Source organism: Mastigoproctus giganteus, chromosome 4 (assembly GCF_048544385.1).
Source record: "Mastigoproctus giganteus isolate SK-2022 chromosome 4, ASM4854438v1, whole genome shotgun sequence".
Classification (NCBI taxonomy): Eukaryota; Metazoa; Arthropoda; class Arachnida; order Uropygi; family Thelyphonidae; genus Mastigoproctus; species Mastigoproctus giganteus.
Window position 1 is genome coordinate 170,127,562 of NC_143578.1, and position 26,725 is coordinate 170,154,286.

At 33.9% G+C, this 26,725-nt stretch overlaps 1 protein-coding gene across 2 annotated transcripts in view; it reads left to right on the plus strand.

Moving 5' to 3' along the window:
- The window catches only part of LOC150087197 (rab GTPase-activating protein 1-like), a 435,279-nt gene that overhangs the window by 234,553 nt on the left and 174,001 nt on the right, over positions 1-26,725 (plus strand). For both annotated transcript variants that reach the window (XM_090373009.1, XM_090373010.1), the window contains exons 14-15: positions 3,633-3,746; positions 22,063-22,137. In XM_090373009.1, the coding sequence (XP_090229135.1) occupies positions 3,633-3,746; positions 22,063-22,137 (189 nt within the window). The remainder of the gene's footprint in view (positions 1-3,632; positions 3,747-22,062; positions 22,138-26,725) is intronic.

Sequence of the window (26,725 nt, forward strand, 5' to 3'; positions counted from 1 at the left end):
CCTGAAAGAAAAAAAAAAAAAAAACATTGCAGGTTTCAAAGCGGCAAAGGATCGATTGACTTTATTGTTGGGTGGTAACGCTGTGGGGGATTTAAAATTAAAACCCCTTTTAGTTTACCAGAAAGAGGGCCAAAGCACAACCCAAAATCGACACATTTTTCATAATTTGATTCATCAATTAAAATCAATCTAAAAGTTAAATTCATGATTTTAATTGGAAGTTTAAGTTTAATTTTGATATGTAAGTATTTACCACATCACTATAAGTATGTAATGCAGAATATTTTATATGTACAAATATTTGAATATTAAATATTTTGACCTACATTTGTGCATCTTTTCACTACCGTTTATTATTGATTAGGAAATATCCTATGGCACCGACCTCAACTCACAAATACGCATTACCTTATGGGAATGTTGCGACTCGCTTAACGCGGATTCACTTAACACTCTGTTTTTCCGGAACAAATTATCAGCATTAAGCAGGGGTCACCTGTAGTAGTCTTCCAGGCACAACAGTGTCAAAAGCTTTACTGAAATCCAAGCATATGATATCAAAATTATTTTTTGCATCCTTTGTAACCACATCATCGTATCAAATCAAATTTGTCAGACAAGACTTTCTCTTAAAAAACCCCATGCTCTGTCTGAATTATTACTGCAGTCTTGTTTAGATGATCCTGCAATGCACCTTTAACCAGTGACTCCGTTATTTTCACCGGAACGGAAGTTAAAGTAACTAGTTTGTAATTACTCGTGTCACCCTTAGATCCCCCTTTGTGAATTGAGGATACGTTTGCACATCTCCAGTCTATGGGGACTTCCCCCGAGTCCAAGGATGCTCTCATAATTATGGTTAAGGGTTTGCTTACTTCCTTTGCAGCCTCCTTTAATATAACTGGATAGATCTCATCCACCCCAGGTGCCTTTCTTATGTTTAACTTCAACAGTTTCTCCTCTATTTTGCTCTCAGTTATTACAAAATCATTAAGCACCCTATTACAGTTTGATAAACATTTTCCTCCCTTAAGAACCCCTTGTGTGAATGTAGATGCAAAATACTCATTCAGTTTATCAGCTATCTGAGCAAGGTCATCAACAGTCGAACCATTGATATCAAGTGGACCAATCTGCTCTTAATCTGCCTTCGCTTGCCTAATCTCTTTGTAGCCCTGTTGATTTCAGACTAGCCTATATCTGCCTAGGTTTCTGTGTCACATGATAATTTATATGCATCCCATGCATTTTTCTTCTCTGTCACGAGTCTCATTAGTTCATCTGACATCCATTTAGGTCTAAACCTTGAACAGTATTTCTTAATCGGTATGAAAAGCCTAGTAGCTTATTCCATGAATGCTTCATCACTTTAGAATTTGCATCATTAGTTGGTCCCACTGTACAGAATTTAAAAACTGTCTCTGACCACTGTAGTCACCTTTACAGAAGCAAAAACCCTCCCTCTACCTCTGATGGTAATTATATCTTTAAATAAATCCCACATCAGTATACTGCCATCTAGTAGTTCCTTTATCTGCAATTTCTTAATGCATAAATAATCACTGCTGATAACCAGATCAAGAGTATTACACTCTCTGGTCGCTTCTCGAACATGCTGCTGCTGCAGAAAACAATTATCCAATAAATCCACAAAAGTCTTGTAAGTGTGCGAGTAACCAACCACAAGTTCCATTCAATAGCTGGGAATTTAAAATCCCCCATTATAAGACATGCTGACTTGCTGGCCCACTCTATTTCTTTGTACAGTTGTTTATTGTACTCATCAGAATCATTAGGACTATAACACCATCCTACTCTCATTTTTTCCTTTCCCAGTGTATGTCACACCAAACTGACTCAACATTGCCCTGTCCATCTATGTCAGCTGGATGCCTTCCTTAGATTTTGTCTTTCTTAATTAACAGCATAACTGCTCCTCCCTTCCTATCCTGTCTATCCTTTCTGTACACATTGTACTCCCCAAATTCCAATTCTGCACTGCTTGTATCTGTGTGACTCCATATCTCTGATATCTCAACAATATCTGCCTTTGATGTCTTGCTTTGATGTTCTGGAAATTGCAGCATCTGGAGACTAGGCACCTGCTAGGTGATCTAATTGAGGTATGTAAGGCCTTGAATAGTGTGAGCAGGTTCAATGGTGATGAGATTCTTTCTCTTCACCAGATTATAAACTAGTGGGGACATTAATTCAAATTGAGGAAAATAGTTTTAGAATAGAAATTTGGAAATTTGCCTTTAGCCAGCAGGTATTTGATTGCTGGAACAAACTTCCATCTGTCATTGTGGACGTTGACAGCTTGAATAAATTCAAGGAAGACATGGACAAACATTTGGAGCGAATGGATGGGTGAAATGGAAAGCTTTTTTTTTTTTTTTTTGGCTGATTTCTTTTTTTCTTGCATCATATGCCTCTGCTAATGCCAGTGTGTTTGTATTCATCAAAACAGCTACTTAGCATGAGGAAACTGCTACGTTGTAACAAGATAACCAAACTGCATCTTGCTTTTTCAAATTCAGATCTCAGGATTTTCTTAAAAGAAGAAAATTATGATAATGGCCACAGTTTACTTGGTTGCAGAAGATATATTTGATACCATAATTAAAAATTTTTGATTAATAATTATATTCTGTCTTGATGATAAATAAGCTCATACACCAACCATTAATTGAAATAACTCTTTACTGTGACTAGAATTTACAAATTAAAATAACATATTTACAATAAAATTTAATGTATAAAATAAAATAAAATAAAACTGCTATGATAACTATGTAAGAATTAAAACTGTAATAAAATCATTATAATAAAATTACCTAAAATAAACTGGATTAATAGCAGTTTTATTTTATTTTATACATTAAATTTTATTGTAAATATGTTATTTTAATTTGTAAATTCTAGTCACAGTAAAGAGTTATTTCAATTAATGGTTGGTGTGTGAGTTTATTTATCATCAAGACATGAATTTACCCAACCTCAGAGGCCTTTTCCATGATAATTATATTCTGTGTTATTGAGATTTTGGTGTTATTGAAAAGGAAAAAAATGTATATCTGTAATGTGTGTGGAGTTGGAAAATGCTGTACCATCCCTTTTAAGATGCTTTGCATAGAAGAAGGCATCTAAATATTTTCTATGTTAGCTACCCAAAAATTTGCATTATATCAATAAAACCAGGTGAAGTGATGAAAAATATGTCTGGGTGATTTTATTTTTTTCAAATTAACGGGAAAGTATTAGATTAGTTATCTTTCATCAGTTTCACTGAGGAATGTTTAATAACTTTTCTTTTAACAATGCATATTTGCCATACTTTTTGTTTATTCTGTAAAATTTTTAAAGGTTTTTACTCCTTTAGCATTTAAAAACCAATTGCTGGGAACTATTCATTGGTACCCTTACAAATAAATCACGTGTGTCATATGTGCATAGTTTTAAAACTCACTATGAAACATTGTTATCAAATGTTTATTGATATAAAATAAATATTTTTTTAATGACCATAAGTTTCGACTATAAATAAATTGCCATTATCCTTTGAGTCGTCTTTGTGTAAAAGTATATTTACATGTACTGTTTAGGATTAATACTTTACATAAAATTTTTAGGATTCTCCTTGTGAAAATGTTATTCAGAGGGACATAAACCGGACATTTCCAGCACATGAGTTTTTTAAAGATAGTGGTGGAACTGGACAAGATTCTTTATTCAGAATTTGCAAAGTAAGCCTGTTTTTAGTAATTTATGTAGTTTATATATGAGGTGTGGTTGAAAAGCTTCTGGACTGTCTGCAAGAAGTTGGTGCTTTCCAAAAAATCCTTTCAAATTAAAAAAATTTAAAAAAAAATGCAAGTATAATAAACAATGAACATTGGTATTTCTTGGACTAATTTTCCTTGACCTCTCTAAATTTAAAATAAGGTGGCACTGCTATATTTGTTGCAAAAATAGTCTGCTTAGTGCTGGTAGCATGCATTCTGCTGAATTAATTGATGTTTATATCAAATATTTATTCATTGGGTGTGTCACTCAGAAGTGATGCATCACATCATTAAATAAAGTTATATGCACTGCTTTCTGCAACTTTTGTTTTCAAAAAATTACCACTTTAAAGAACAGTGCATGCATTAACTTCTGTCTCATAACTGTTTCCTAAACTAATTAAAAGTTGGTTTAGAAAACATAGCCACAGTATCTGAGTGGTTTTAAATTAAAAAGTGGAATAACTTCTGCTGACTGAGCATTGGTGACATCCATCCTTGGATAAAACAGATTGAAATGTTATATAAATTAAAGAACTTGTTTGCAAACATAGGCATCTCACTATTCATAATTTAGCTGTTGAACTAAAAATCTCATTTAAGTCATTCCAAAGCATTTTATGCAAGGTTTGAATGTACAACAAATTGCTACCAGATTTGTGTGTCATGTGCTGAGTGATGAGAAAAACAAGAATTGCATTGACTTGTGTCAAGCCCATCAAGGAGACAGTCTCACATTTGTTTTCTGAGGCACTTTTATAACAAATACTGTATTCAATTGTGAATGGATCAAATTATGAAATTATAATTATTTTACAACCTGTAACACAAATACATGTTACATATTATCAAAGTTAAGTTATTTTTCTTTTAATGAATAAATTAATAAGCAAATATATTTGTATATCTGGTTATATCTGTAAATTTATTTTTGTTTCTTTTTTGACATTGTCCCATAAGCTTATTTTTATTTCTGATATTAAATAAAAGCAAAAGAATAACTCAGTGGTTGGCAACCTATGACCCACTGGTCTATGGCCGAACATTTTAATTCATTTAAAAAATAAAAATTAAAAATCCACAATGCAATTTCAGTTTGAGCATCTTGCATATATGGTTATAACATATGGTAGTTCTATCTGCATTTCATTTTTGCCATGTAACACAATACCAACAAGATTTAGTAAACCTTTCTAAATACATTTAGCATCAAGGAAGCCATTAAAAATTCTTACAGTTCATTAACTAAAAATTATACTTAAAAAATGTATCATTAAATATTATTACTGCATGTATATAAATAAATGTATTTAGAATTGAATTTAAAAATACAAAAGCTGTGAATGATTTTTTTTATTTATTAATTACATTTACATAATCTACAATATCTACACTACATAGTTTTCATTACTGATTAACTGTTATGATCCATCCAAAAAATTCAAAAATCAAGATGTGACCTGCCATAGAAAAGGGTGCCACCACTGAATAACTTACTAGTTTATTTATTAAAGTGTCATATACATATCTTGACATTTAAAAACAAATATCTGAAAACTTCACAGTCTTGCTAATCTTTTAGACATTACCTTTACAAATAGTAGTACTATTGTGCTATATGTGCATAGTTTTAGATTAAATTTTTAAGATTCTCCTTTTTTAAAAATGTTATTCAACAGCACATAAACCAGACATTTCCAGCACTCAAGTGTTTTTAAAGACAGTGGTGGAGCAGACAAGATTCGTTATTCAGAATTTGCAAGTAAAACTGCTATGCCAAAAACAGGCTATTGGATAAGAATTTTGTCCATTAAATTGCTATGTCCCACCTTGAAATAAATAAGAAAATTAATCTTGACTTTTAGATGAATCAAATAAAAACAATATTCCACTCTACTATATGAACACCTAAGTCAAACAATATGAGTAATTGTAATAAATTTTATAAGCACTGTGTGCGTGACATAATTTTTCATTCATCTACATGGCAATAACTGTGTGGTACATCTTGAAGTTAGCATACTCTGCATGTAATCTTGAAATGGTAACTTCCAATGTTTTTGTGCTGATGCCTATCAGTGCACCATAATCATCATCAGACATTTTCAATCCACTGCAGGATGAAGGTCTCTCCAGCAACTTTCCAGTTACTTCTGTTTTGTGCAATGGCCATCCATTTACTGCCCATGAACGCTTGAATTTCATCTGTCCATCTCCATTGTTGTCTTCCAGATTTTCTTTTAGCTCCTCTTGGGTACCATTCTCTTATTTTCTAAATCCATCTGTCATCATGTCTGCAAGCTGTGTCCTGTCCAAGTCCATTTCAGTTCTTTAATTTTGATAAGAATCTCCTTTACTTGCATTTGCTGCCTAATCCATGTGTTTCTCTTCTTATCCAACAGTCTGATTCCTAATATAATTCATTCCATTCTTTGCTGTGTAGTTTTCAGCTTCTCTTCCATTCTTTTGGTAGGCGCCTCCATAGCCAGGTGGGAAGGAGCAGCAGTGCGTAGCACACACTTCTTGATTAGACCAGGGTTCGAGCCCGTCACCACCAAATATGGAGGATGCGGAAAGGTCAGGGAATGACCACCGCATATCCCGGAGCAATATGGCCTTAGTTGCTAATGCTCCTAAAAACCAAATAACAAGCAAGCAAGCAACCACTCTTTTGGTGAGTGCCCAAGTTTCACTTCCATAAGTCATGGTGGAGAGTTACATTGGTTTATTATTTTACGTTTCAGACAAATTGGGATATTGCTCCTTAGTGTGAGACTATATTTCCTCAATGTTATCCATCCAAAATTTATTCTTCTCTTGATTTCCAGCCATTTATCATTATTACAGCTTGATTTGCCCAAGATAAGTATATGAATCTACCTTTTCAATTTCTGCTCCTTCAATGATTATATTCCTTCTTGTGAATACTTTTTCATCATTACTTTAGTTTACCATATTCATCCTTATTCAGAAATCCTTACTAACTCTGCATAACTGATTAAGATTTTCCTCTAATTCTTCAGGATCAGGGCTTATGATCACAATGTCATCTGCAAATCGTAAATGGTTTTAGGTACTCTCCATTCACATCGACTCCTTTCTATGACCAGTCCAATCTTCTGAAAGCTTCTTCAAGGTCAGCAGTAAACAACTACGGAGATATTGTGTCTTCTTGTTGAACTTCTTTCTTGATTTAAAATTTGCTACTGTCTATGTCTAATAAAAGAGGTAACATTCTCATAATTTTTTCAAAATCGTAATGTATGGGATGGCTATGCCTTACCTTGTCTTTCCAGTGCCCGGAACATTGCCTTATGCTATATGGAGTCAAATGCCTTTTCATAATCCAGAAATGCCAGTTGTAATGGCTTTTTATATTCAGTTGCTTTCTCCATTAACTGTGATATTACATTGAAGGTGATCCATAGTTGGGAATCCTGTTCTAAAACCAGCTGTTTTGGTTGATTCTCATCAAGTATTCTTTCTTATCTATTAGTAGTGACTAATAATGTGTAGATGTGGGACAACAAGCTAATTGGTCTATAATTTCTGATTTATCTCCTTTCTTATGCAGCAAAATTATGATTGCATTATTCCTCTCTTTAGGCGTAATACCTTTGCTAATGTATTTTGTGAAGAGTTTTGCCAGTTTCTGTATTATGTCTCTTCCTCCTAATTTTAACAATTCTACAGTAACTTCATTTTCACCTGAGGGTTTTGATTCTTCATTTTCTTCGATACATGTTCTACCTCATCAGGAAGGATATCAGGTATGTCGTGTACATTGCTAATTTGTGATCCAGCTTCCCCACTGCTGGTATCATTCCCTTGCTCCTTATATAATACATTATAGTGGCTTTCTGCTATTTGAATTATGACTTCTCTGCTATTTAAGTCTTTTGTTTTCCCTTAATGCTTGTTCTACTTTTCTTGTGTTAAATCTTCTTATGTCCTCTCTGAGTGTCTTTCTAATGGCTTTGCATAACTCAGTATACTCACTTTTGTCATTGTTAGTGTTTCATTTATCTTCATTTATCATCTTCAGTTCATCATGACAAGTGTTTCTTGACTAATTTTTTCTTTGGATTTATTTTTACCTGTAGGTTTCTTGGGCTTTATCACTTTCAAAAGTTGTATTCCTCGTCGATATCTTGGTCCTGAATGGTCTGTAGAAGCTCAAACTTGTTCCTAAGTTCCTTACATACTGCTTTTTCTCCTCTTCTGTTATCTCAAAGACCTTTGTATTATTTATTCAATTCAGTCTTTTCCTTTCTTTTCTTACATCTTTATCAAGTATGCATCTTGCCATTCTGTGATCACTTCCAACATTTACCCTGTTCAGGATGGTAACATTGTTTACAATATGTCTTCTGTTAGTGAGAATGAAGTCAATTTCATTAGTTGTTAATCCATTTGGGGTCTTCTATGTCTACTTTCTGTTTACCCTTTTCTTGGAAAAAGTATTAATTACTGACATTCCTTGAGATTCTGCAAATTTCACAAGTCTTTCACCTCTTTTCCATTTCTGTGCTGTTTTGTCTCTTTCTAGCCTTAGCATTGAAGTTCCCCATAATGATGGTGTAGTGAGTTTTCTGTTCATCTAGAAGTCTCGATGTTGGTGCATATCATTGTGAATGTTGCTCATCATTCACACACCATGGCAGATGAGCTACGTCGTGCTTCTCAGGAGGAACTCATTGACATTCTTATTCTTCAAGAACCATATCATAGTAAAGGACAGATTGTTGGATATCCTTGCTCCTTATTCGAACTTCATGCAGTCGTTTTATACTTTTTAAAACAAAAAGAAAGTTTTCTTGCCCAACAATTTGAAAAACAAGAATTTGAAATTAGTTTGGCTTATTTAGCAGATGTATTGTTGTGCTCTCATGTGCTGGAGGGTTTGGTCTTTTCCTCTTCACGCTGACCAGGCGTCTTGAAGAGAACCACTCTACATGTTCGTTGCCACCTAAGTGACGTAACAGGGCTTACCATCGAGAAGGTGTGCATGAGTGGATTTTAGGGAGGCAGGCCAACCGGACTTCTCCTAAATCTTCTGTAATAGAGAGATATTGGATCCATCAGTGTTTTAGGCTGAGTGTCTGATAACACACAGGATACCTGTTCCCCTCTAAGCCCCTGTCAAGGACTGTCAGTAATGAACACTTTTTTCAAGAAAAGGGTGAACAGAAAGTGGACATGGAAGAGTCCAAATGGATTAACAACTAATGAAATCGACTTCATCCTCACTAACAGAAGATATATTGTGAATGATGTTACCGTCCTGAATAAGGTAAATGTTGGAAGTGATCACAGAATGGTAAGATGTACACTTGATATAGATGTAGGAAAGGAAAGGAAAAAACTGACTCGAGTAAATAATACAAAGGTCTTTGAGATAACAGAGGAGGAGAAAAAGCAGTATGTACTGGAACTTAAGAACAAGTTTGAGCTTCTGCAGACTGCTCAGGACCAAGATATCGACGAGGAATATTACAACTTTCTGAAAGTGATAAAGCCCAAGAAACCTATAGGGAAACAGAAATCCAAAGAAGAAAAAATTAGTCAAGAAACACTTGTCATGATGAACCGAAGACGACAAATGAAGAGCAAGAAAAACACTGACAGGGAGAAAATTGAGTATACTGAGTTATGCAGAGCCATTAGAAAGAGACTCAGAGAGAACATAAGAAGATTTAACACAAGAAAAGTAGAACAAGCATTAAGGGAAAACAAAGGATTTAAATCAGCAGCCATGAGCAGTAATATAGAAAGACAAATGATACTGAAACTGAAGAATAGCGATGGTGTACTTATAAACAGCAGAGAAGGCATAATTCAAATAGCAGAAGACTACTATAGAGAATTATACAAGGAGCGAGGGAATGATACCAGCAGTGGGGAAGATGGATTGCAAAGTAGCAACACATACGACATACCCGATATACTTCCTGATGAGGTAGAACATGCATTGAAGAAAATGAAGAATCGGAAAGTCCCGGGGGAAGATGAAGTTACTATAGAGTTGTTAAAATTGGGAGGAAGAGACATAACACAAAAACTGGCAAGGCTCTTCACAAAGTGCATTAGAAAAGGTGTGACGCCTAAGCAGTGGAATAATGCAATCATAGTTTTGCTGCATAAGAAAGGAGATAAATCAGAAATTAGAAATTATAGACCAATTAGCTTGTTATCCCACATCTACAAGTTGTTCACAAGGGTCATTACTAACAGATTAGAAAGAATACTTGATGAGAATCAACCGAAAGAGCAAGCTGGCTTTAGGACAGGATTCTCAACTATGGATCACCTTCACATAATATCACAGCTAATGAAGCTGGAGAAAGCAAATGAATATAAAACACCATTATGCCTGGCATTTGTGGGTTATGAAAAGGCATTTGACTCCATACAGCATAAGGCAATGTTTTGGGCACTGGAAAGACAAGGCATAGATACCCCATATATTATGATTTTGAAGAAAATATATGAGAGTGCTACCTCCTTTATTAGACTAGACAAAGACAATAGGAAATTTAAAATCGAGAAAGGAGTTCGACAAGGAGACACAATATCTCCAAAGCTGTTTACTGCTGCCCTTGAGGAAGCTTTCAGAAGATTAGACTGGTCGCAGAAAGGAGTCAATGTGAACGGAGAGTACCTAAACCATTTACGATTTGCAGATGACATTGTGGTCATAAACCACGATCCCAAAGAATTAGAGGAAAATCTTAATCAGTTATGCACAGTTAGTAAGGATTTTGGACTAAAGATGAATATGGCTAAAACAAAAGTAATGATGAACAAGTATACCACAGAAAGGGAAATAATGATTGAAGGAGCAGTAATTGAAAAGGTGGAGTCATATACTTATCTGGGACAAGTTATTAGCTGTAATAATGATAAATGGCTGGAAGTCAAGAGAAGAATAAATTTTGGATGGATAGCATTCAGGAAATATAGTCACATACTGAAGAGCAATATCCCAGTTTGTCTAAAACGTAAAATAATGAATCAATGTATACTCCCCACCATGACTTATCGAAGTGAAACTTGGGCACTCACCAAAAGAATGGAAGAGAAGCTGAGAACTACACAGCGAAGAATAGAACTAATTATATTGGGAATCAGACTGTTAGATAAGAAGAGAAACACATGGATTAGGCAGCAAACAAAAGTAAAGGACATTCTTATCAAAACTAAAGAACTAAAATGGTCTTGGGCAGGACACATAGCTCGAAGACATGATGACAGATGGACTAAGAAAATAACAGAATGGTACCCAAGAGGAGCTAGAAGAAAACCTGGAAGACAAAGGCGGAGATGGATAGATGAAATTCATGAGTTTTTGGGTAGTAAATGGATGGCCAGTGCTCAAAACAGAAGGAACTGGAAAGTTGCTGGAGAGGCCTTCATCCTGCAGTGGATTGAAAATGGCTGATGATGATGATGATGATGATTTAGCAGATATTTTTGGCCACATGAATGAAATTAATCTTTCCATTCAAGGAACTGTGATTACTATCATTGATGCCTCTGAAATATTAAAAGAGTTTTTATAAAAGTTACCACTTTGGAAAAGAAGACTGGAGTTACCACTTTGGAAAAGAAGACTGCAGATTTTCCAAATTTAGAATCAGCTTTCAAAAAAGGATCAAACGGTGACATGATCATGCCCCTTTCTGTGCAGACAGATATTGTACATATGGACAAGCTTCAAAGTTCTTTTGATAATTATTTTTGTTCTGATGAATTAATAATGGCAACGTAATTCTTTTATTATTAACATTAATGACATTAAATTTCTCATTATGGATGAGAAATCAATTAGCATTAGCATTAGTAGAGGCATTTGATGCAAGAAAGCAAGCTTATGCAGCATCAGCCAAAAAAAAAAAAAAAAAAAAACCACTTCCACTTCACCCCTCTTCACTAATTAAAGATGACCTTATTGACTTAAGATCAAAAGAATTGGTAAAACAAAAATTTAATTCTACATGTTTAGAAGAATTTTCGTCTTCCTTAAAAGAAGCCTATCCTGCATTAGTAAGAAGAGCCATGAATCTTTTAATTCTATTTGTGACAACTTATATGTGCGAAGCAGGATTTTCGACACTCGTTTCATTAAAAACGAAGAAACGAAATAGGCTTCTTGTGGAATGTGATATGCGTGTTTTTTCATTGAAGATGGTTCCCCAGTTCACCGTTTTAACAATGAACAAACAGCAACAATGCTCACATTAAACTTCTGGTTTTATTTTTTGTAATTTTCTATTTTATTTTATTTGTATACATTATTTATGCTTGTTAAATATTTAGGATTACTAAAATATTGTACAATATTATTATATTGTACTTATTGATGTTAAATTTAAAAGGGGTACATAGGTAGAAAAAGGTTAAGAACCACTGGTATAGACCATCAGAAAATTATCATAATTTCTGATTCCAAAAACACTGGAGGAAATAACTAATCTCCCTAGTCAGTCAAAAGACTTAGATCAGGAGTTATCCTGTACTGCCTAAACAGTCTGAGAAACTACTGAAAGTAACTAATTTTGGAGGACTGCCAGTTACAGTCACAGTCACCCTCATTAGAACATTTACTAGATCAAAAGGAGTGATCTCAGAGTGAAACTTTCTTGAGGCCCCAAAGAGAAAGAATTAGAAGAAATATTAGAAGAAAATAGGTCATATTAGTGAAAAGAATATCTTTGAAATGGAGGAAAATATCACTCCCATACAAACCATTATATTAATCTTCACAAAATTAAAGGGGGTGGGTGCGAACTGGGTGGTTTTGGAGAGGCCAAAACCAGCTGCTGAGAAATCCCCCTCTTGTGCCAGTGTGAATTCAAATATCACGAGTTAAGAATATTTGTGTCAGAACCCAAACGTCCTAATTGCCAAGGAGATTGTTCTACCTTCTCTAGAGAATGTAACACCATTAAGAAAAATCAATACAGAAATATAAAAAAGAACATGAAATAACAGATGAGGAGGCAAATAAAATAATCTTACCTACAGAATCTTACAGAATAACTTATGCCCAGATAACCCACAAACCTAAAATTATAGAAACTCAAATAGACATAATAATCACACCAAATCCTCACTCAAATGAAGAGAAGTACTTATTCCAGTATAGATATAAAGCAAATGGCAAATATGTCTATAGTCATCCCACTGAAGAGCCTACCTCCAAATAAGCAAAAAAAATGACACAATATAACCTAACTCACATGTCAAAATGGAAATAAATGAAAAACACCATGACAAATCAATCTTCAAACTTTTTGCAGGCAAAGAGATTGATACAGGAAGACCTGTATCTTCCCAAAATGAGAAAACGAAGGCAGTTAAATCATGCAAATTATAATCAAATGTTTAAGTATTATAATAATCTTAATATACTTATAATAATCTTAATAATAATACTTAAAGGCTAAACTCCATTATTTGGGTAACATTTGGAAGTGCAGTATTCTTTGTCGTAGAATGGATTGATTGTATGGTCGAATTCTGTGACTGGGCAATTATTGCGAAAGTGTTTTCTTTCTGATTGTTTTGTGTCATCGAAGAGGGGGGTACTTAGCTGATGTAAGATGTTTTTCCCCCTATTCCGCTGTCTTAAAATCAGTAAACAAGTTCACAATTTAAAAACAGCATCAAGTGGGGGGGGATAAACACCCTAGCCATATCAACCTAGGAGAACAGTGGGCGGGGAAAGCAGTATCAAATTTTGCGATTTTTTTTCACTATTTAATATTAGAAGTAACCATTAAGTTACTAGGAGGACAGTGTCTTCCAAAATTTGAATTTTTGAAAATGTTCAACTCACCATTGCGCCCATAAGCACCAATGTCTATTGCAGTGAAAGAAAGTTTGTATTGTTTGTATTTTGTATTGTTTGTATTGTTTGTAGTAGTTTGTATTGTTTCTGCATCACGGTATCAAATTTTGCAATATTTTCATTATTTGTTATTAGAAGTAACCATTAGTCGAAATATGGACTTGTACCCAAGATCTGGAGTTTTACCTACTTAAATAATCTTATTATATAAATAATAACAAGAAAATGGGATATTTTTTTCTGGGATTCCTATCAATAACACTACTCTGCATTTTGAAAAAAATTCACAGACATTTTCTCAGAAAATGATGTTTCTGAATAATTTTCTAATGCTGATTTTAAAAATGACTTCAGTTTGCTTCCATCACATCAGGTTTCTTCAAAAATCACAAAAGAAAATTTGATTTTTCACAAATTTTTATTAATTTTGGCAGAATTTGTGTATTGAAATTATAACAAAATGCTACTTTTACCAGACGTTTATTTAAAAGATATTGAAAACACTATTATAAAGGGCAGTGTGGTAAAAAAGTCCACTAAACACCCACCTCTCATTTTAAAAACTGATCTATGATGGGTTAAATTTTAATTTGTATGATTTTCTTGATATCCTTCTACTTTACAGTCTGATCTCTCTTGAGCCTCCATCTATAGTCAGCCATCATGTTGACATTCCTCCTCCCCTGGTATCTCAACTCCATGTCTTTAATATTCTGATGAAACCTCTCATTCTGTTCTTCACTAACACTTCCTAGATTTTGTGGGAAGTAGTCATTGTGGGAGTGTAAAAAATGTACCTTGACATTCATGTTGTAGCCCAGCTTCGAATTTTGCCAATATATTTTCAACTATATTCTTGTAGTCTGGATCCTTGTTCCTTAAGAAGTTCTCAAGAACAGGCCTGAAGCTAATCCATGCCTTTTTTTTCTTATAATCATACTTCCCTCTAAATCTCAGTCCCTCATTAGTTTCCAAATTTGAGGTCCAACAAAAATACCTTGTTTTAGCTTCTCTTAGGTAATTGATGGGAATTTAGTACAAAGGTAATTGAAGCAGGGACCTCAGGGTAAAGCTTTCATAAACTGTTTCATCAAACTCATTTGATGTACAAGAGTAGAAGAAGACAATTTTGGTGGTCTACCGGTGGCGGTTTATGGACAATGTTCTTTGATCCCAGCAACAAACTGCTCCTCTTTGGCCAGATCTTGACAACTCAGTGCCCAATTGTCCCATTTACACAAAAAGCAAGGCATTTTTATGTAGCCAGATTGCTGTCCAAGTAACATGCCTATCACTTTAAAGTTCAGCACAGACCAACTGACCATATTCTTCATACTTGATATTTGTGTACTTCAAGTCTCATATGTTTTGTTTAAATGCACAGAGTGAGCTACTGGAATTGACCCATATTTACTTCCATTGTGGAGCAACACACCTTTGAGACTCCTTTTTGATGAGTTAATAAAAAGTCTCCACTGTGTAGGATTGTAACTAATTCCTAAATAGTTCATTAAGTCATTTATATTACTGCAAAAAACCATAGAACTATTCTCAGAAAAGTAGGGAACTAGTTTTCATTCTCTGTGTCTGTACCATGAGAAAAACATCCCATGTGCTAGAAGATTTTTTAACTTAAGTCTAGAACCAAGGAGTCCTGCAAATTCCTTTGGTAAATTTAAATCTCCCAGATCATTAAGTTCATGCTGTGAAAATAGTTCAGGTCTTGACTCAATGTCTGCAGGTGTGTAGACTTCAGGTTCCTCTTCAGAATCTTCACTTTTGGCACTCTCTGCTGCTACATTCTCCAATATAATTGGAGACCATGGAATCAGCATGATATCTCCACCTGGTCTAATGGCAAATGGAATATTAGGATACACAATGCCCTTCTTACTCTTTGAATTGTATCCCTCTACTTTAATTTGACATTGACTAAGCAAAAGTAACTGTCATCATAGTGGTTTGTAGGCTCCCACCAAATCATGGGAATTGCAAATGGCACAACCTTCCTTTTACCATTTTTCCACAATCTCAATGCATAAACACAGGTTTAGCAAACTTTATGTAGAGTCCATTGTTTATCTTGCTCACAGAGTTTCACTCCAAAATAAGCACAATGCACATTTTTTTACAAACTCTCTAATATCTTGTCTTTGTTTGAGGACTACATAACTTCCACAAATATAAGAAAATAAGTTCAGATTGTTCAAACGCTTGCACAAAGACATTTTACTCACTTTTCAGCACAAGTTTGACACAGTAACCTCAAAAATAAAATGAGCTCACCCTTATAAACACTGCTGCAGTGGGACTCTCAAGATCAAGAAACAAATAACTGAAGGCAGTTTTGCCAGTATGTGAAGATTTAGTTTACAAATTCCCAGCATTTACTCCTAACTTAATACATTCAATGATACAACTTATGACATCAACTTAAGTGATTTGTCAAAAATGATACCTGTTAGAAAAAATCTGAAATCAGCATAAAAAAATTGAGTTAAAAACAGCTATTAGTTTACAAACATTGAAAACCATGCAGAGTGGTGTAATCTTATCCACTATAAAAGGACCTTGCAGAAGCAGTGTATCAAATGCTCCAGCAAAAAGGAGTCCTGTACTCAATATACATCATCAGTTGAACCAGCATCCCTCCACCCCAATATGTTGGTAAGGGCAAAACAACACCAAGCCACAGAAGGTAGATAGATATATCCTTGGAGAAAAGTTTGTAGATGTCTCAGAATGAAATCCTACATGCATCCACATTTCAAAATGCGAAAAGGAAATTGAGAAGCATACATTAAACTTCTCTTCAAAAAACAATAAGTAATATAATGTATATTTTACAGAATGTGAACAGCATAAATCCATAGCTGCATCTGGGCAAAGTGTAGTAGATTCACGTAACATCCATTGCATGATAATAAAAAATTTAAATGAAAATTCCTTGAACATTACTACTTCTATATATCTTAAAATAAGATCTATATGGAAAATGTATTCCCAGGCTAATGGCATCTTGCAGCAGTACTAACATTCCCATAACCTGCAAAGACCCCCAATAACTCAAACCATTACTGAGCCTCTGCAAAAGAATGGTTAACAAGCAGATCAAATGGTATTTAGATATTTTCCATACAGCCCAATGCAGAATAAGGAAAACAGATCACCAGAAAGAAATCAACATCAGCGGTGTAAATGGGGTTATCCACAGTGGATGACTCCCCCTACCCAGGATAACCAATAGAAATGAAACTCCAGAAATGCACCAAAAAATTGAGGACCTGATGCAAGATAGCAGTATTAAAGTGTGTGATCCAGTGAATGCAATATTTCTGAGGCATCAGTACTGATCATCCTCCATGAACGCTTGGCCATATCAGAGGTCAGTTCTTGCTGGGTACTAATAATGCCTCCACCTCTTCACAAACAGTGCGCGGCTCAAATTTGTGAGAAAATGTACATCTACATGAAATCCACAAGCGCTTCCTTTAAGAATTATAACTGGTGATGAAATGTAGATTCATTACTGTGATTAAGAAACAAAATGAATCCATGCATTGGAAAACTATGGATCACCACCACACAAAAAATATAGAAGGAATTCTATATTCCAAATAGCAGAATGTGCTGCTTCCACAGGGAGTAGCAATAGTTGCTGACTCTGTCAGGGAAACAGGACTGTATTTTGTAAAAAAAATAGATGAAATAGGACCAGGATATGTCTGCCAGATAGCTGCTCTACATCGATGATGTAGAGCAGCGGTCATCTAAGGACATAAAAGGTGATGTTATTGTACGTGTACGTATTAATGATATTAAGAGTAGGAGATTAGATTTGAGGACTTAACAAATATAGGTCAATGTTGAAAAAGTTGAGTTAGAATTAAATTTGAAATTGGGTGCAATTCTGGCCAGCCATGATAGGAGGGAATATGTAACAATGGCCTTTGTCTGTCAATTTGGTCCTGGAAAGATCTGCATGCAGTAAAATTTTTCTCAACATTGTTGGTGCTTGTTAATAGGATAGACATTTTTCATGGATGAGATAAACTTGAATAGAAGGAGTGAAAGAAAATTTGCTGTGCTATCAAGGCATTGTTAAGTTTGTTGAACCCGCTGTGCTAGCTTGTGAAGGGGGATACACCAACTAATAGATTAACAGCAGCGACAGGCAAAGGTGAAAGTGATTCCTGCACAGCTTCTCTTAGGATATGCAACAGCCTGGAAAGCAAAGTGTCAGTGATTGCAAGGCCTGCTGAGGGTCCTCATGAGACAAGCACATATGTGGGCTGTGTTAGGATTACTAAGTGCAGAAACAATGTATGCCTGTGCATACACTAATACTAGGAGTATAGTAAACAAATTTTATGAATATAAAGTACTAGTTAGATCATCAAATGCAAGTGGGGAGGGGAGTTGTGCTTTTTAACCAAGAGCATACAAGCCAAACAAATGAGTATAAAAAAACTGAGCCCAATTGTGAGTAGACCAGTAAAATGAATATATTATAATAGGGATTTTAACTTTACAGATGTTGGCTGGAACTTGTGGATTGGTCACTCACACTCAGACCTTTGTGAATTTATTGGATGAGTGTTTTCTACACCAGTATGTTAGAGAGGCAATGAGAGAGAGCAGTTCTCTTGATCTGATTATCAGCATTGACTCTTCATGCATTAAGAATCCACAGATAAAAGATCCACTGGGTGGCAGTGATCACAGTGTATTAATATGGGATTTACTTAAAGATGCAATTACTGTTCAGGGACAAAGGGAAGAACTTTTGCTTTCATAAAGGCAATTACAGTGGTTTTAGACAACTTTTAAATTCCCTTCAGTGAGACGAACTGTAAATTCTAAGTGTAAATATATTCAAGGAAGTAATCATAGACGCTACTAAGCTTTTTATCCAACTAAGTGATATTGTTCCAGGTTTAGACCTAAATGGATGTCAGGTTAACTAGTGAGACTAGTGGTAGACAAGAAAAATGAATAGGATTATTATCAATTAGCAAGCTATAATAAGTGAAAACTAGTCTATAATCAAGTCACCAAGGCAATTAGAGAAGCTAAAGCAGATTATGAGAAGTCTTTAAAAATGCAAAGAAAATTAGCAAAGAATTCTTTGCTTATTAACACTAGAAGGAACAGGATTAACCACTTTTACCCACTAGGTATGAATGGCTTAACTATTCATTCATGAACCTATTCAGGTTGCTGACAAACTAAATAAATATTTTGTATCTACATTCACCTTCAAAGAAGTTTTTAGGGATGGAAATACGAGAAGCTTACCAAGTTATAACTGGAAACTAAATAATTTTATGATAACTGAATTGAAAGTGTAAGAGAAATTATTGAAACTAAAAGTAAATAAGGAACAGAAGAGTTAACTGCACGAAAAAGTTAAATATCCTGTGAGTTCTTTCAGCAACAGTGTGGAGATAATTGTAGTCATACTCTGCTTTATTTATTGGTACAGAATATTGATAAGATCAAGACTTGACTATGCTACTTCAGTTTAGATCAAATTCTCTACACTGGATAGATCCTAAAATCATAATGTTATCCACACTGTTTTAGAAGTATATTGAATATCACCAATAACCAGCTTATATGCCAAAGCCACCCATCATGGTCAACAATATTTGCACCACAGTGAAAGAATATTATCTTTAGGTATAAATCTTAAAGAAATCCTCATAAACCATGGACCTTGAATTTGACAATGCTGCAATTCCCCCCCCCCACAAAAAAAAGAAACACTTCCTGCTGTAAGTAGCTGCCAAATTCGGATCTCCAGCTCCAAACATCATGAACCATTTTTATTTCAACCAATGGCGGTAACAGTATAGAGGTCAAATTATTTAACCCATTGTAATGTTTTATCATGATAAAATATAGAGAATTCTGACTGCTCTGCTTACTATATAGGAAGATGATGGTAGATGATGCTACTGGGTGAATGTATATGCTGTATGATACTAGTTGAATACTGCATGGCATTCTGCATTGACAGTGCTACTATTATGGTATTCAACAATCAAAATAGAATGCAAAAATAGCATGGCAGCAATATTAAAGAACATTGAGGACTGATTACTATAGACTGCGTTTGCCACTTAATCAGTTTAGCTGCAGAAAAGGCTGAAATAAATTTTCCAGTCAAATTGGATAAACATTTAATTTTGTGATTGAAAAGGTTTCTGCTACCCTTTTCTGCAGTGGTTTCAAAAATCTTTATGGAAAGATTTTTGAAAGAATGTTTTTGATAACAAGATGCTAAAACATGCCCACACCAAATAGCTTTCACTTGGCGGAAGTTTTTCAAGATTGGTTGACTAGTGGAGCATTGCATATACCCCTCCCCCCTTGAGCTTATGCCAAATTATAAAGTTCAAACAAAATACTCATAAATCAGAGTCCAACACTGAAAGAAAAAGGCCAAAGACTAATAATTAAAGAAAATGTAAATCATATTCTGCCCATGGGATTTGTGTCATAGAAAAAAAAAAATTGCCATTATATCATCACATAAGGAACAATCAGTTTTTAAAAATCAAAGTCCTTTTCTAAAGTTGGAAAGGTTATATATTTCAAGTTTATTTCTTCTAATTGGAACAAAACATTTTGTATATTCTTAATATCTTACCCCACCTTTGATAAACTGAACATAATTCTTCAGATAGCATCTCCACAGATTGAGAGTTTCAAATATCTCTCAACAGAATTTCTGAGAACTTTTTCCAAAATTCATGAAGCCTAGTGCTGTTAAAAGTTGGCCTTGAAGTACATTATCATTCATAACCAAAAAGAGAACAGTTGTTTTGATGGTTTGTAACCAAGAACTTGGTGCAATAAACACACTTGAAGAAAAAAGATACTATATTTTTTCATCTGCTGTGGGATTACCTCTGTATCATAATTTGTGGCCATTTTATTAACAACATCTCTTTGATAAGTAAAGTAGTGATGAAAGGGTCACCAAAATTGATTACATTGAAAATTTTCTCTGCTATTTGCTACTTTGTTAATTGTGTAGGATAATGAAACAAGAAATATGGCCATGAATGAAGTTTGGAAGCAGTTTACAAATCCCCAGACAGACAGACAAATAATACATCAACAGTTGTCACAAAACATGGTAACAATCTTGCAAAATGGGCCAGATTAGCTAGCATTCATGGAGTCTATGGAAGTTTAAAGGTAAGATATCTGATGTTATGCTGCCATTGTCTGCATAACACCATTTTACAGATGTAGTTTTCAGCCTTGTCAAAAAAAAAAAGAACAGACTGTAATTCAGACCACCTGTGTCAAATTAAAATTTACATTCTGTTTCAGTTTTAAAATGCAAAAAAAAAATTTGGTCTTTACTATGAACAGACTTTTAGTGGTGATTACATGAAAAATACTGAAAGAGCTTGCTACTTAAAGAGTTTTCCACATCACAACATTAGATGAAAAAATATATTTGAGCTTTAGCCTTTGAAAGGCATTATTTCATAATGCCTTTCAAAGTCTTATGAAAGGCATTAGCCTTTCATAAGACTTAGCACCCTTTTTTATGCCTGTGCTAGAAAATAAGAATGCAAATACTACTACAGCTAAGGTGTGTTATTTACAGATAGGCTTAGAGCATGTCTTAGCTCATTATTGAAAATTTACTGTTCACACCCTTTAGTGTCTCTCATCTTGTGAGTTAAACCATCATTTGGTCGTTAGGTGCTGTACTGATGAGAGGCTAAGAGTCACCACTGAAGCAGCCATCTGGGATACTGTAGGAATAGGGTGCTGATAGGCACTGAAATTTCCATCTGGGAAGTGGAACTGCATTACTAATAAATAATATTATACTTCTCTTTTTACTAGTATTTAATAAAATAACAGAATGGTCCCAACTAATGTACCTTGAAATGGGATACTTTTAATAATATAAAAGACTTACCTCACTTTTTTTCCAAAACACTTCTAAATACAAAACACAGTTTCTTTCGGTGTTATGAATTTTAACAGTCAAGAAATTATACCACATCCTCCCTAATATGGGAGCTTAAAGTTGTAAAATAAGTGATGCTCATTTACCAACATAAGTTTTAATTAAGTTTATGGAATGATAAAATGGCAGTGCAGTGGAAGTATTCCCAACAATCCCACCAGTACAGTCAATTCACTCAGTATTTATTTAGAGCTGGTTTTGGTGGTAAATGTCTTATTTTGTGAACTTTGCTCAGAAATACAAATTGTCATTTTTGCTCTTATTTCCTAATAATAACTAAGAGATTTATATAGAGAAATGGTGTGGTTTTTTGACATGTATTATCCTGAATTTTAATGTTATGTTCAACTTGCTTTCTCCTTTTTAATTCCAAGAAGAGAGTTAAATATCAGAAAAATTACTTTTGTTATATTTTATAATAGGTTTACTCAATATATGATCAAGAAGTTGGATACTGTCAAGGTTTGTCATTTTTGGTGGCTGCACTTCTTTTACATGTAAGTATATTTTAATAAATATTTAATTTAAATGTAATTATTTTTTTAATATAAGGTAAAAAACACAAATATGTATCTTCTCTCACCAGCAAGAAAAATGAATTTGTTCAAGTTAATGAAGTAACAGGTGCTTTGCTCACTGTCGATAATAAATATAGTATTATAATATTGATAGACATTAGCATATTAAATTTTCTTTCCCCAATTAATCATCTATAGAGAAAAAAAGGCACAGCCAATGCAATATTTTAATGTTTGTGCTTCCTTTTTGTTTTTTGGTTTTTTTTTATAAAAAACCAAAAAACAAAATATAAATATATATTTATAAAAAAATGTGATGTTTATATATATATATATACAGCAGACTTTCGATTCACTGGGATCGGATTAACCGGAACACTTCAAGACTCCAAATTTAAAAAAAAAATCAACGAGAAATCATAAAATTCAAGTAATAACTTGAATAGGTTTTGCAAGTCATAAATAAACGACAAGAGGCGAAGTTATAAGTCGTCATTGAGAGACTAATGCACCTGTTGTCTTGCAACCCCCACTGCCTTCACACACGCAGCTCAAAAAAAGAGGAACAAATGTTTAGTTTGTTGTAGTGTGTCGCTTCGATTGTTGTGCTCCATTACACCGCAAAAAGACAATTTTTTTTTATTTATGTCAGGGATGCCAAAATTTTTTTTATAGTAAATATTTTTTTTTGTTTAGAAATTGCAAAAATGATGGGTAAATGCAAAAGAGTTGTGCTTTCGATTAAACAAAAACTTTAAATTTTTCAAAAGTTTGAAAACGATGCATCCATTAAATCTTTAATGAACCATTATAATGTTGGTAACTAAACCATACATCCTAAAAAATAAAGGGAAGCTATTAGATTTAATCAGCATCATAAAAAATATAGGACAGCATCATATTGGACATGATCGAGTAGGGTCATGTCCAATGAAAAAAGTGTTTTTTCGTTTTTTATCTATCGCCATATTTTTTACATAGGTTACCGAACATTTTTCAATACAATAATTCTCCAATTTATATAACTTCGGACTCACGTAAATTTTTTTTTTCACTCATTTTTTTTTTTTTTTTTTAGGATTGTAAAATTTAAAAAAGTAAAAAAAATAAATAAATAATAATAATAATAAGCAATCAATAACAACAATCACAGCACACACAAATTACACACGTGAGATACGGAGTAACAAGCTTAAAAATAAGAATGAAGAAAAAAAATTCTTAAAATTTATTTTATTTTTTTTTTTTTTATTTTTTATTTATTTTTTTTTTTTTTCATATATGACTGAAGATTTCAGTGAAGGGAACACAGAATTCCAGATTTCGGTATTATCACAAATAAAATAAGATTGAGTTTACTACCTATTTATAATGAATTGCACTAACAGAAAAGCCCAATAATTCAGAAAGTGCAAATTGTTTTTATTTTTTTATGGTAGTGACCTCCAGAAATGTGCTTATGTAAAATGTGAGTTCGTGTGGGATGATAATAGTGAGTTTTCGCTTTAACCCTGTGAAGTTCTTTACAGAAAATTTCATTTTGGCCTTATCATGGTGCTGACTAAGAGAATAAGTGACAGCAGGACTAGTAAATCTACCAAGAAAAGGAAAGCATTTGATTTGGATCAGAAAATTAAAATAACAAGGATTTATGAAAATAGTCAATTTAAATTTGTCAGTGTGAGCAGTGAACACAATAATAAATAACTAAGACAGAATACGAGAAGTGGTGAAAGGATCAGCACCAATGAAACCAACTATAATAAACAAATACATATCAGTTTTTACAGTACAATAACGTGTTTTTTATTACTTTTATGTTTTCTATATATATAACCAATATATAAAAAGTATATAACTAATTAATTGAAAAATAAATAACTATTTTTCTTCATTCTTCTGCAAATATTATATGGTTTTTGTAATTTTGGCATATCAGGAATATAGTAGCAATATTTTAGTAGTCATTCCTGAGTTATGTAAAAAGTCCTGAAACGTATCTCTTATGTATGTTGGGGGCTTACTGTATTTTTCGATTAACTAGGAAATCAATTATCTGTAATTTTTTTTTTTTTTTTTAACTATCTATCCTGGAAAATCGAGAGTCTACTGTATATATAAACATCACATCATTGGCTATTGAATCAGGCTGCTGTTAGTATAATATAGAGCTGTATCAGGGCACTTTTATAGCTACATGAGAAATTTTTTAGCTGTAGATTTGATTCAGTCTCTTCTGCATATCTTATTTGATCATCCCAGACAAAAAAAAAAAAAAAAAATGTTTAAATAGTAATATTTTCCAGTAAATTGTCACCAGTTTGTTAGAAAATGAATCCATTTGTTGGGTTGATTGAAAATGAGGCTGAACTCCAGATTAGACTACTACATACACAGCACTGAGTGGGACGGCGGTGATTGGCAGGTGAAGGCACATCCCACTCAGTGCTGTGTCTGTGATTCAGTGATTATTGTGGAGGAGTTGGTTTTTTGTTTTTTTTTTTATTGTTTTATGTCATTTGAGGAGGGGAAGGTGCCTAGCTTAGATAGGGTGTTTATCCCCCTCATCCTGCTGTTTTTGAATCCGAAAATGAGTTCACAATCTAAAAAGAGTAGCAATTGGAGGGAAAAACACACAAGGCATATCAATGACAGTGGGTGGGAAGTGGGCAGAGTCACAACTTGTCAATAACTGCTTTCCCACTGTTTTGCTAGCCGCCATGTTGGACAGGGTACCCTAATCTGGAGTTTTACTGAAAATGAATTCATCCATCGTTGAATCCAATGTGTCTTCTTGATGTAAAATTTGTAAACTTCAATTTGCATGAAATCAGTTAGTGAACTATGCTCTTCATTATCGTCTTGCTTTCAAGATTTTCATTAGCATTATCAACCTTGGACCAATGATTCTGTAAAACTGATATTTCTCTTCTGTTTTTTCCAAAATTTAACTCAAAAAAAACATTCACCAATATTGTCTCTTTAGATATTCCAGAACCCCTTAATCTGTAGACCAGATCAAGGATGTTACAATCAGTGGTAAAAACATGGCATTTATGTCCCCTTCTTTAAGTTCCAAATCGGAATATGAAGATTGGAATATCCAGAAAGAGAATAGCATTTTCAGATAAGTTCATTTTCTTCAAATATTTCTGTACAGAAGATACAAATTAATGGTGGAAACTTTTTTTTTGCATATTGAAGAGTCCATCTGTGCTGATTTTTGTGAATGGTAATAAACTAGTAAAGATAAACCATTTATATTTTTGAAATGCTTTAGCATTGGTTGATTTACCAACAAAAAGGGGCAATTTGTGAGTTAAATTGCATTGCTGTATGCAGCTACCGTGATACTCTCTCTGATTTTTTTTTTTTTTTTTTGTATCCTGTAGCAGTAGGCTGTGCTCTTTTTTGCCACCATTTTTGTAGGTAACATCTTATAATATGACTTTCATTAATTTTGTATAGTTGGATTCCAGTCAGTTTTTCTCTGTTGATAAATCTGTAATTTTTGAGCAGCAGGCTGATTAGCAGATAATGTTCAAGAATGCAGTATTATCTCTAATTTTGGTTTCTTTTAACGTGGAGTGAGAACTTAAGAGCCCTTGTAAAAACTGAGTATAAAATCGTTCTGTGTGTGTGTGTTGTTTTCCCTATCTTTTACAGTTTAGGTAAAACTCAGAACTAATTCATGGCAATTTTTTTATTTTAGACACCCACCTTTATCAAGTCTTTCCAAAATATCCAACTTTTCTTAGAATCAACACTGCCTCTCTGTTCACATCCATATTTTATTAAATTATGTACCATAATTACAATAAATGTAATATTGTAAGTGACCTATAAAGGCAGCACTAGGAACATCAGTTCAACTCTGTCATGTACACTAGTCTGTGAAGATGCAGATTCTGTAAAATAGGCCAATATATGACTGCTGTGTTGTTTATGTGAATTTTGCTGTTACGTTGTTGTGTTGTTTAGACTCTTTTTTTTTTTTTTTTTTTTGACAGCGGCAACCCCCAAGGCAGAATGTGCTGGTCCCATAGGAACTAGTAGTTGTTGGTGACTCTATTGTCAGGGAAATGGGGAACATGTTATGTAAAAAGGATAGGTGCAACAGGACCAGGGTATGTCTGCCAGGGGCAAAGGTTGATGACGATGTAGAGTGGATATCATCTTTTAAGGGCATGAAAGGTGATATTGTTGTACACATTGGCACTAATGATATTAAGAGTAGGAGACCGGCAGAATTACTTAACAAGTACAGGTCACTGTTGAAAAAAAGCAGTGAATTAGTGTTAAATTTGAAAGTGTCTGCAATTCTGCCCAGACACGATAGGAGGGAGTATATGATGAGAGCCTGGAAAGATTGTGCAAGGCTCAAGGGGTAGAATTTTTTTCAGCCTGGTCTGTACTTGTTAACAGGAGAGACTGCTTCTACAGGGATGGGATACACTTAAATAGAAAGGGTGCAAGAATATTTGCTGATGCTATCGAGGCAGTGTTAGGTGGGTTGGAAAACTGCTAGCATCCTATTGCTCTGACCTAGCTCTTTGTGCAAATCTTG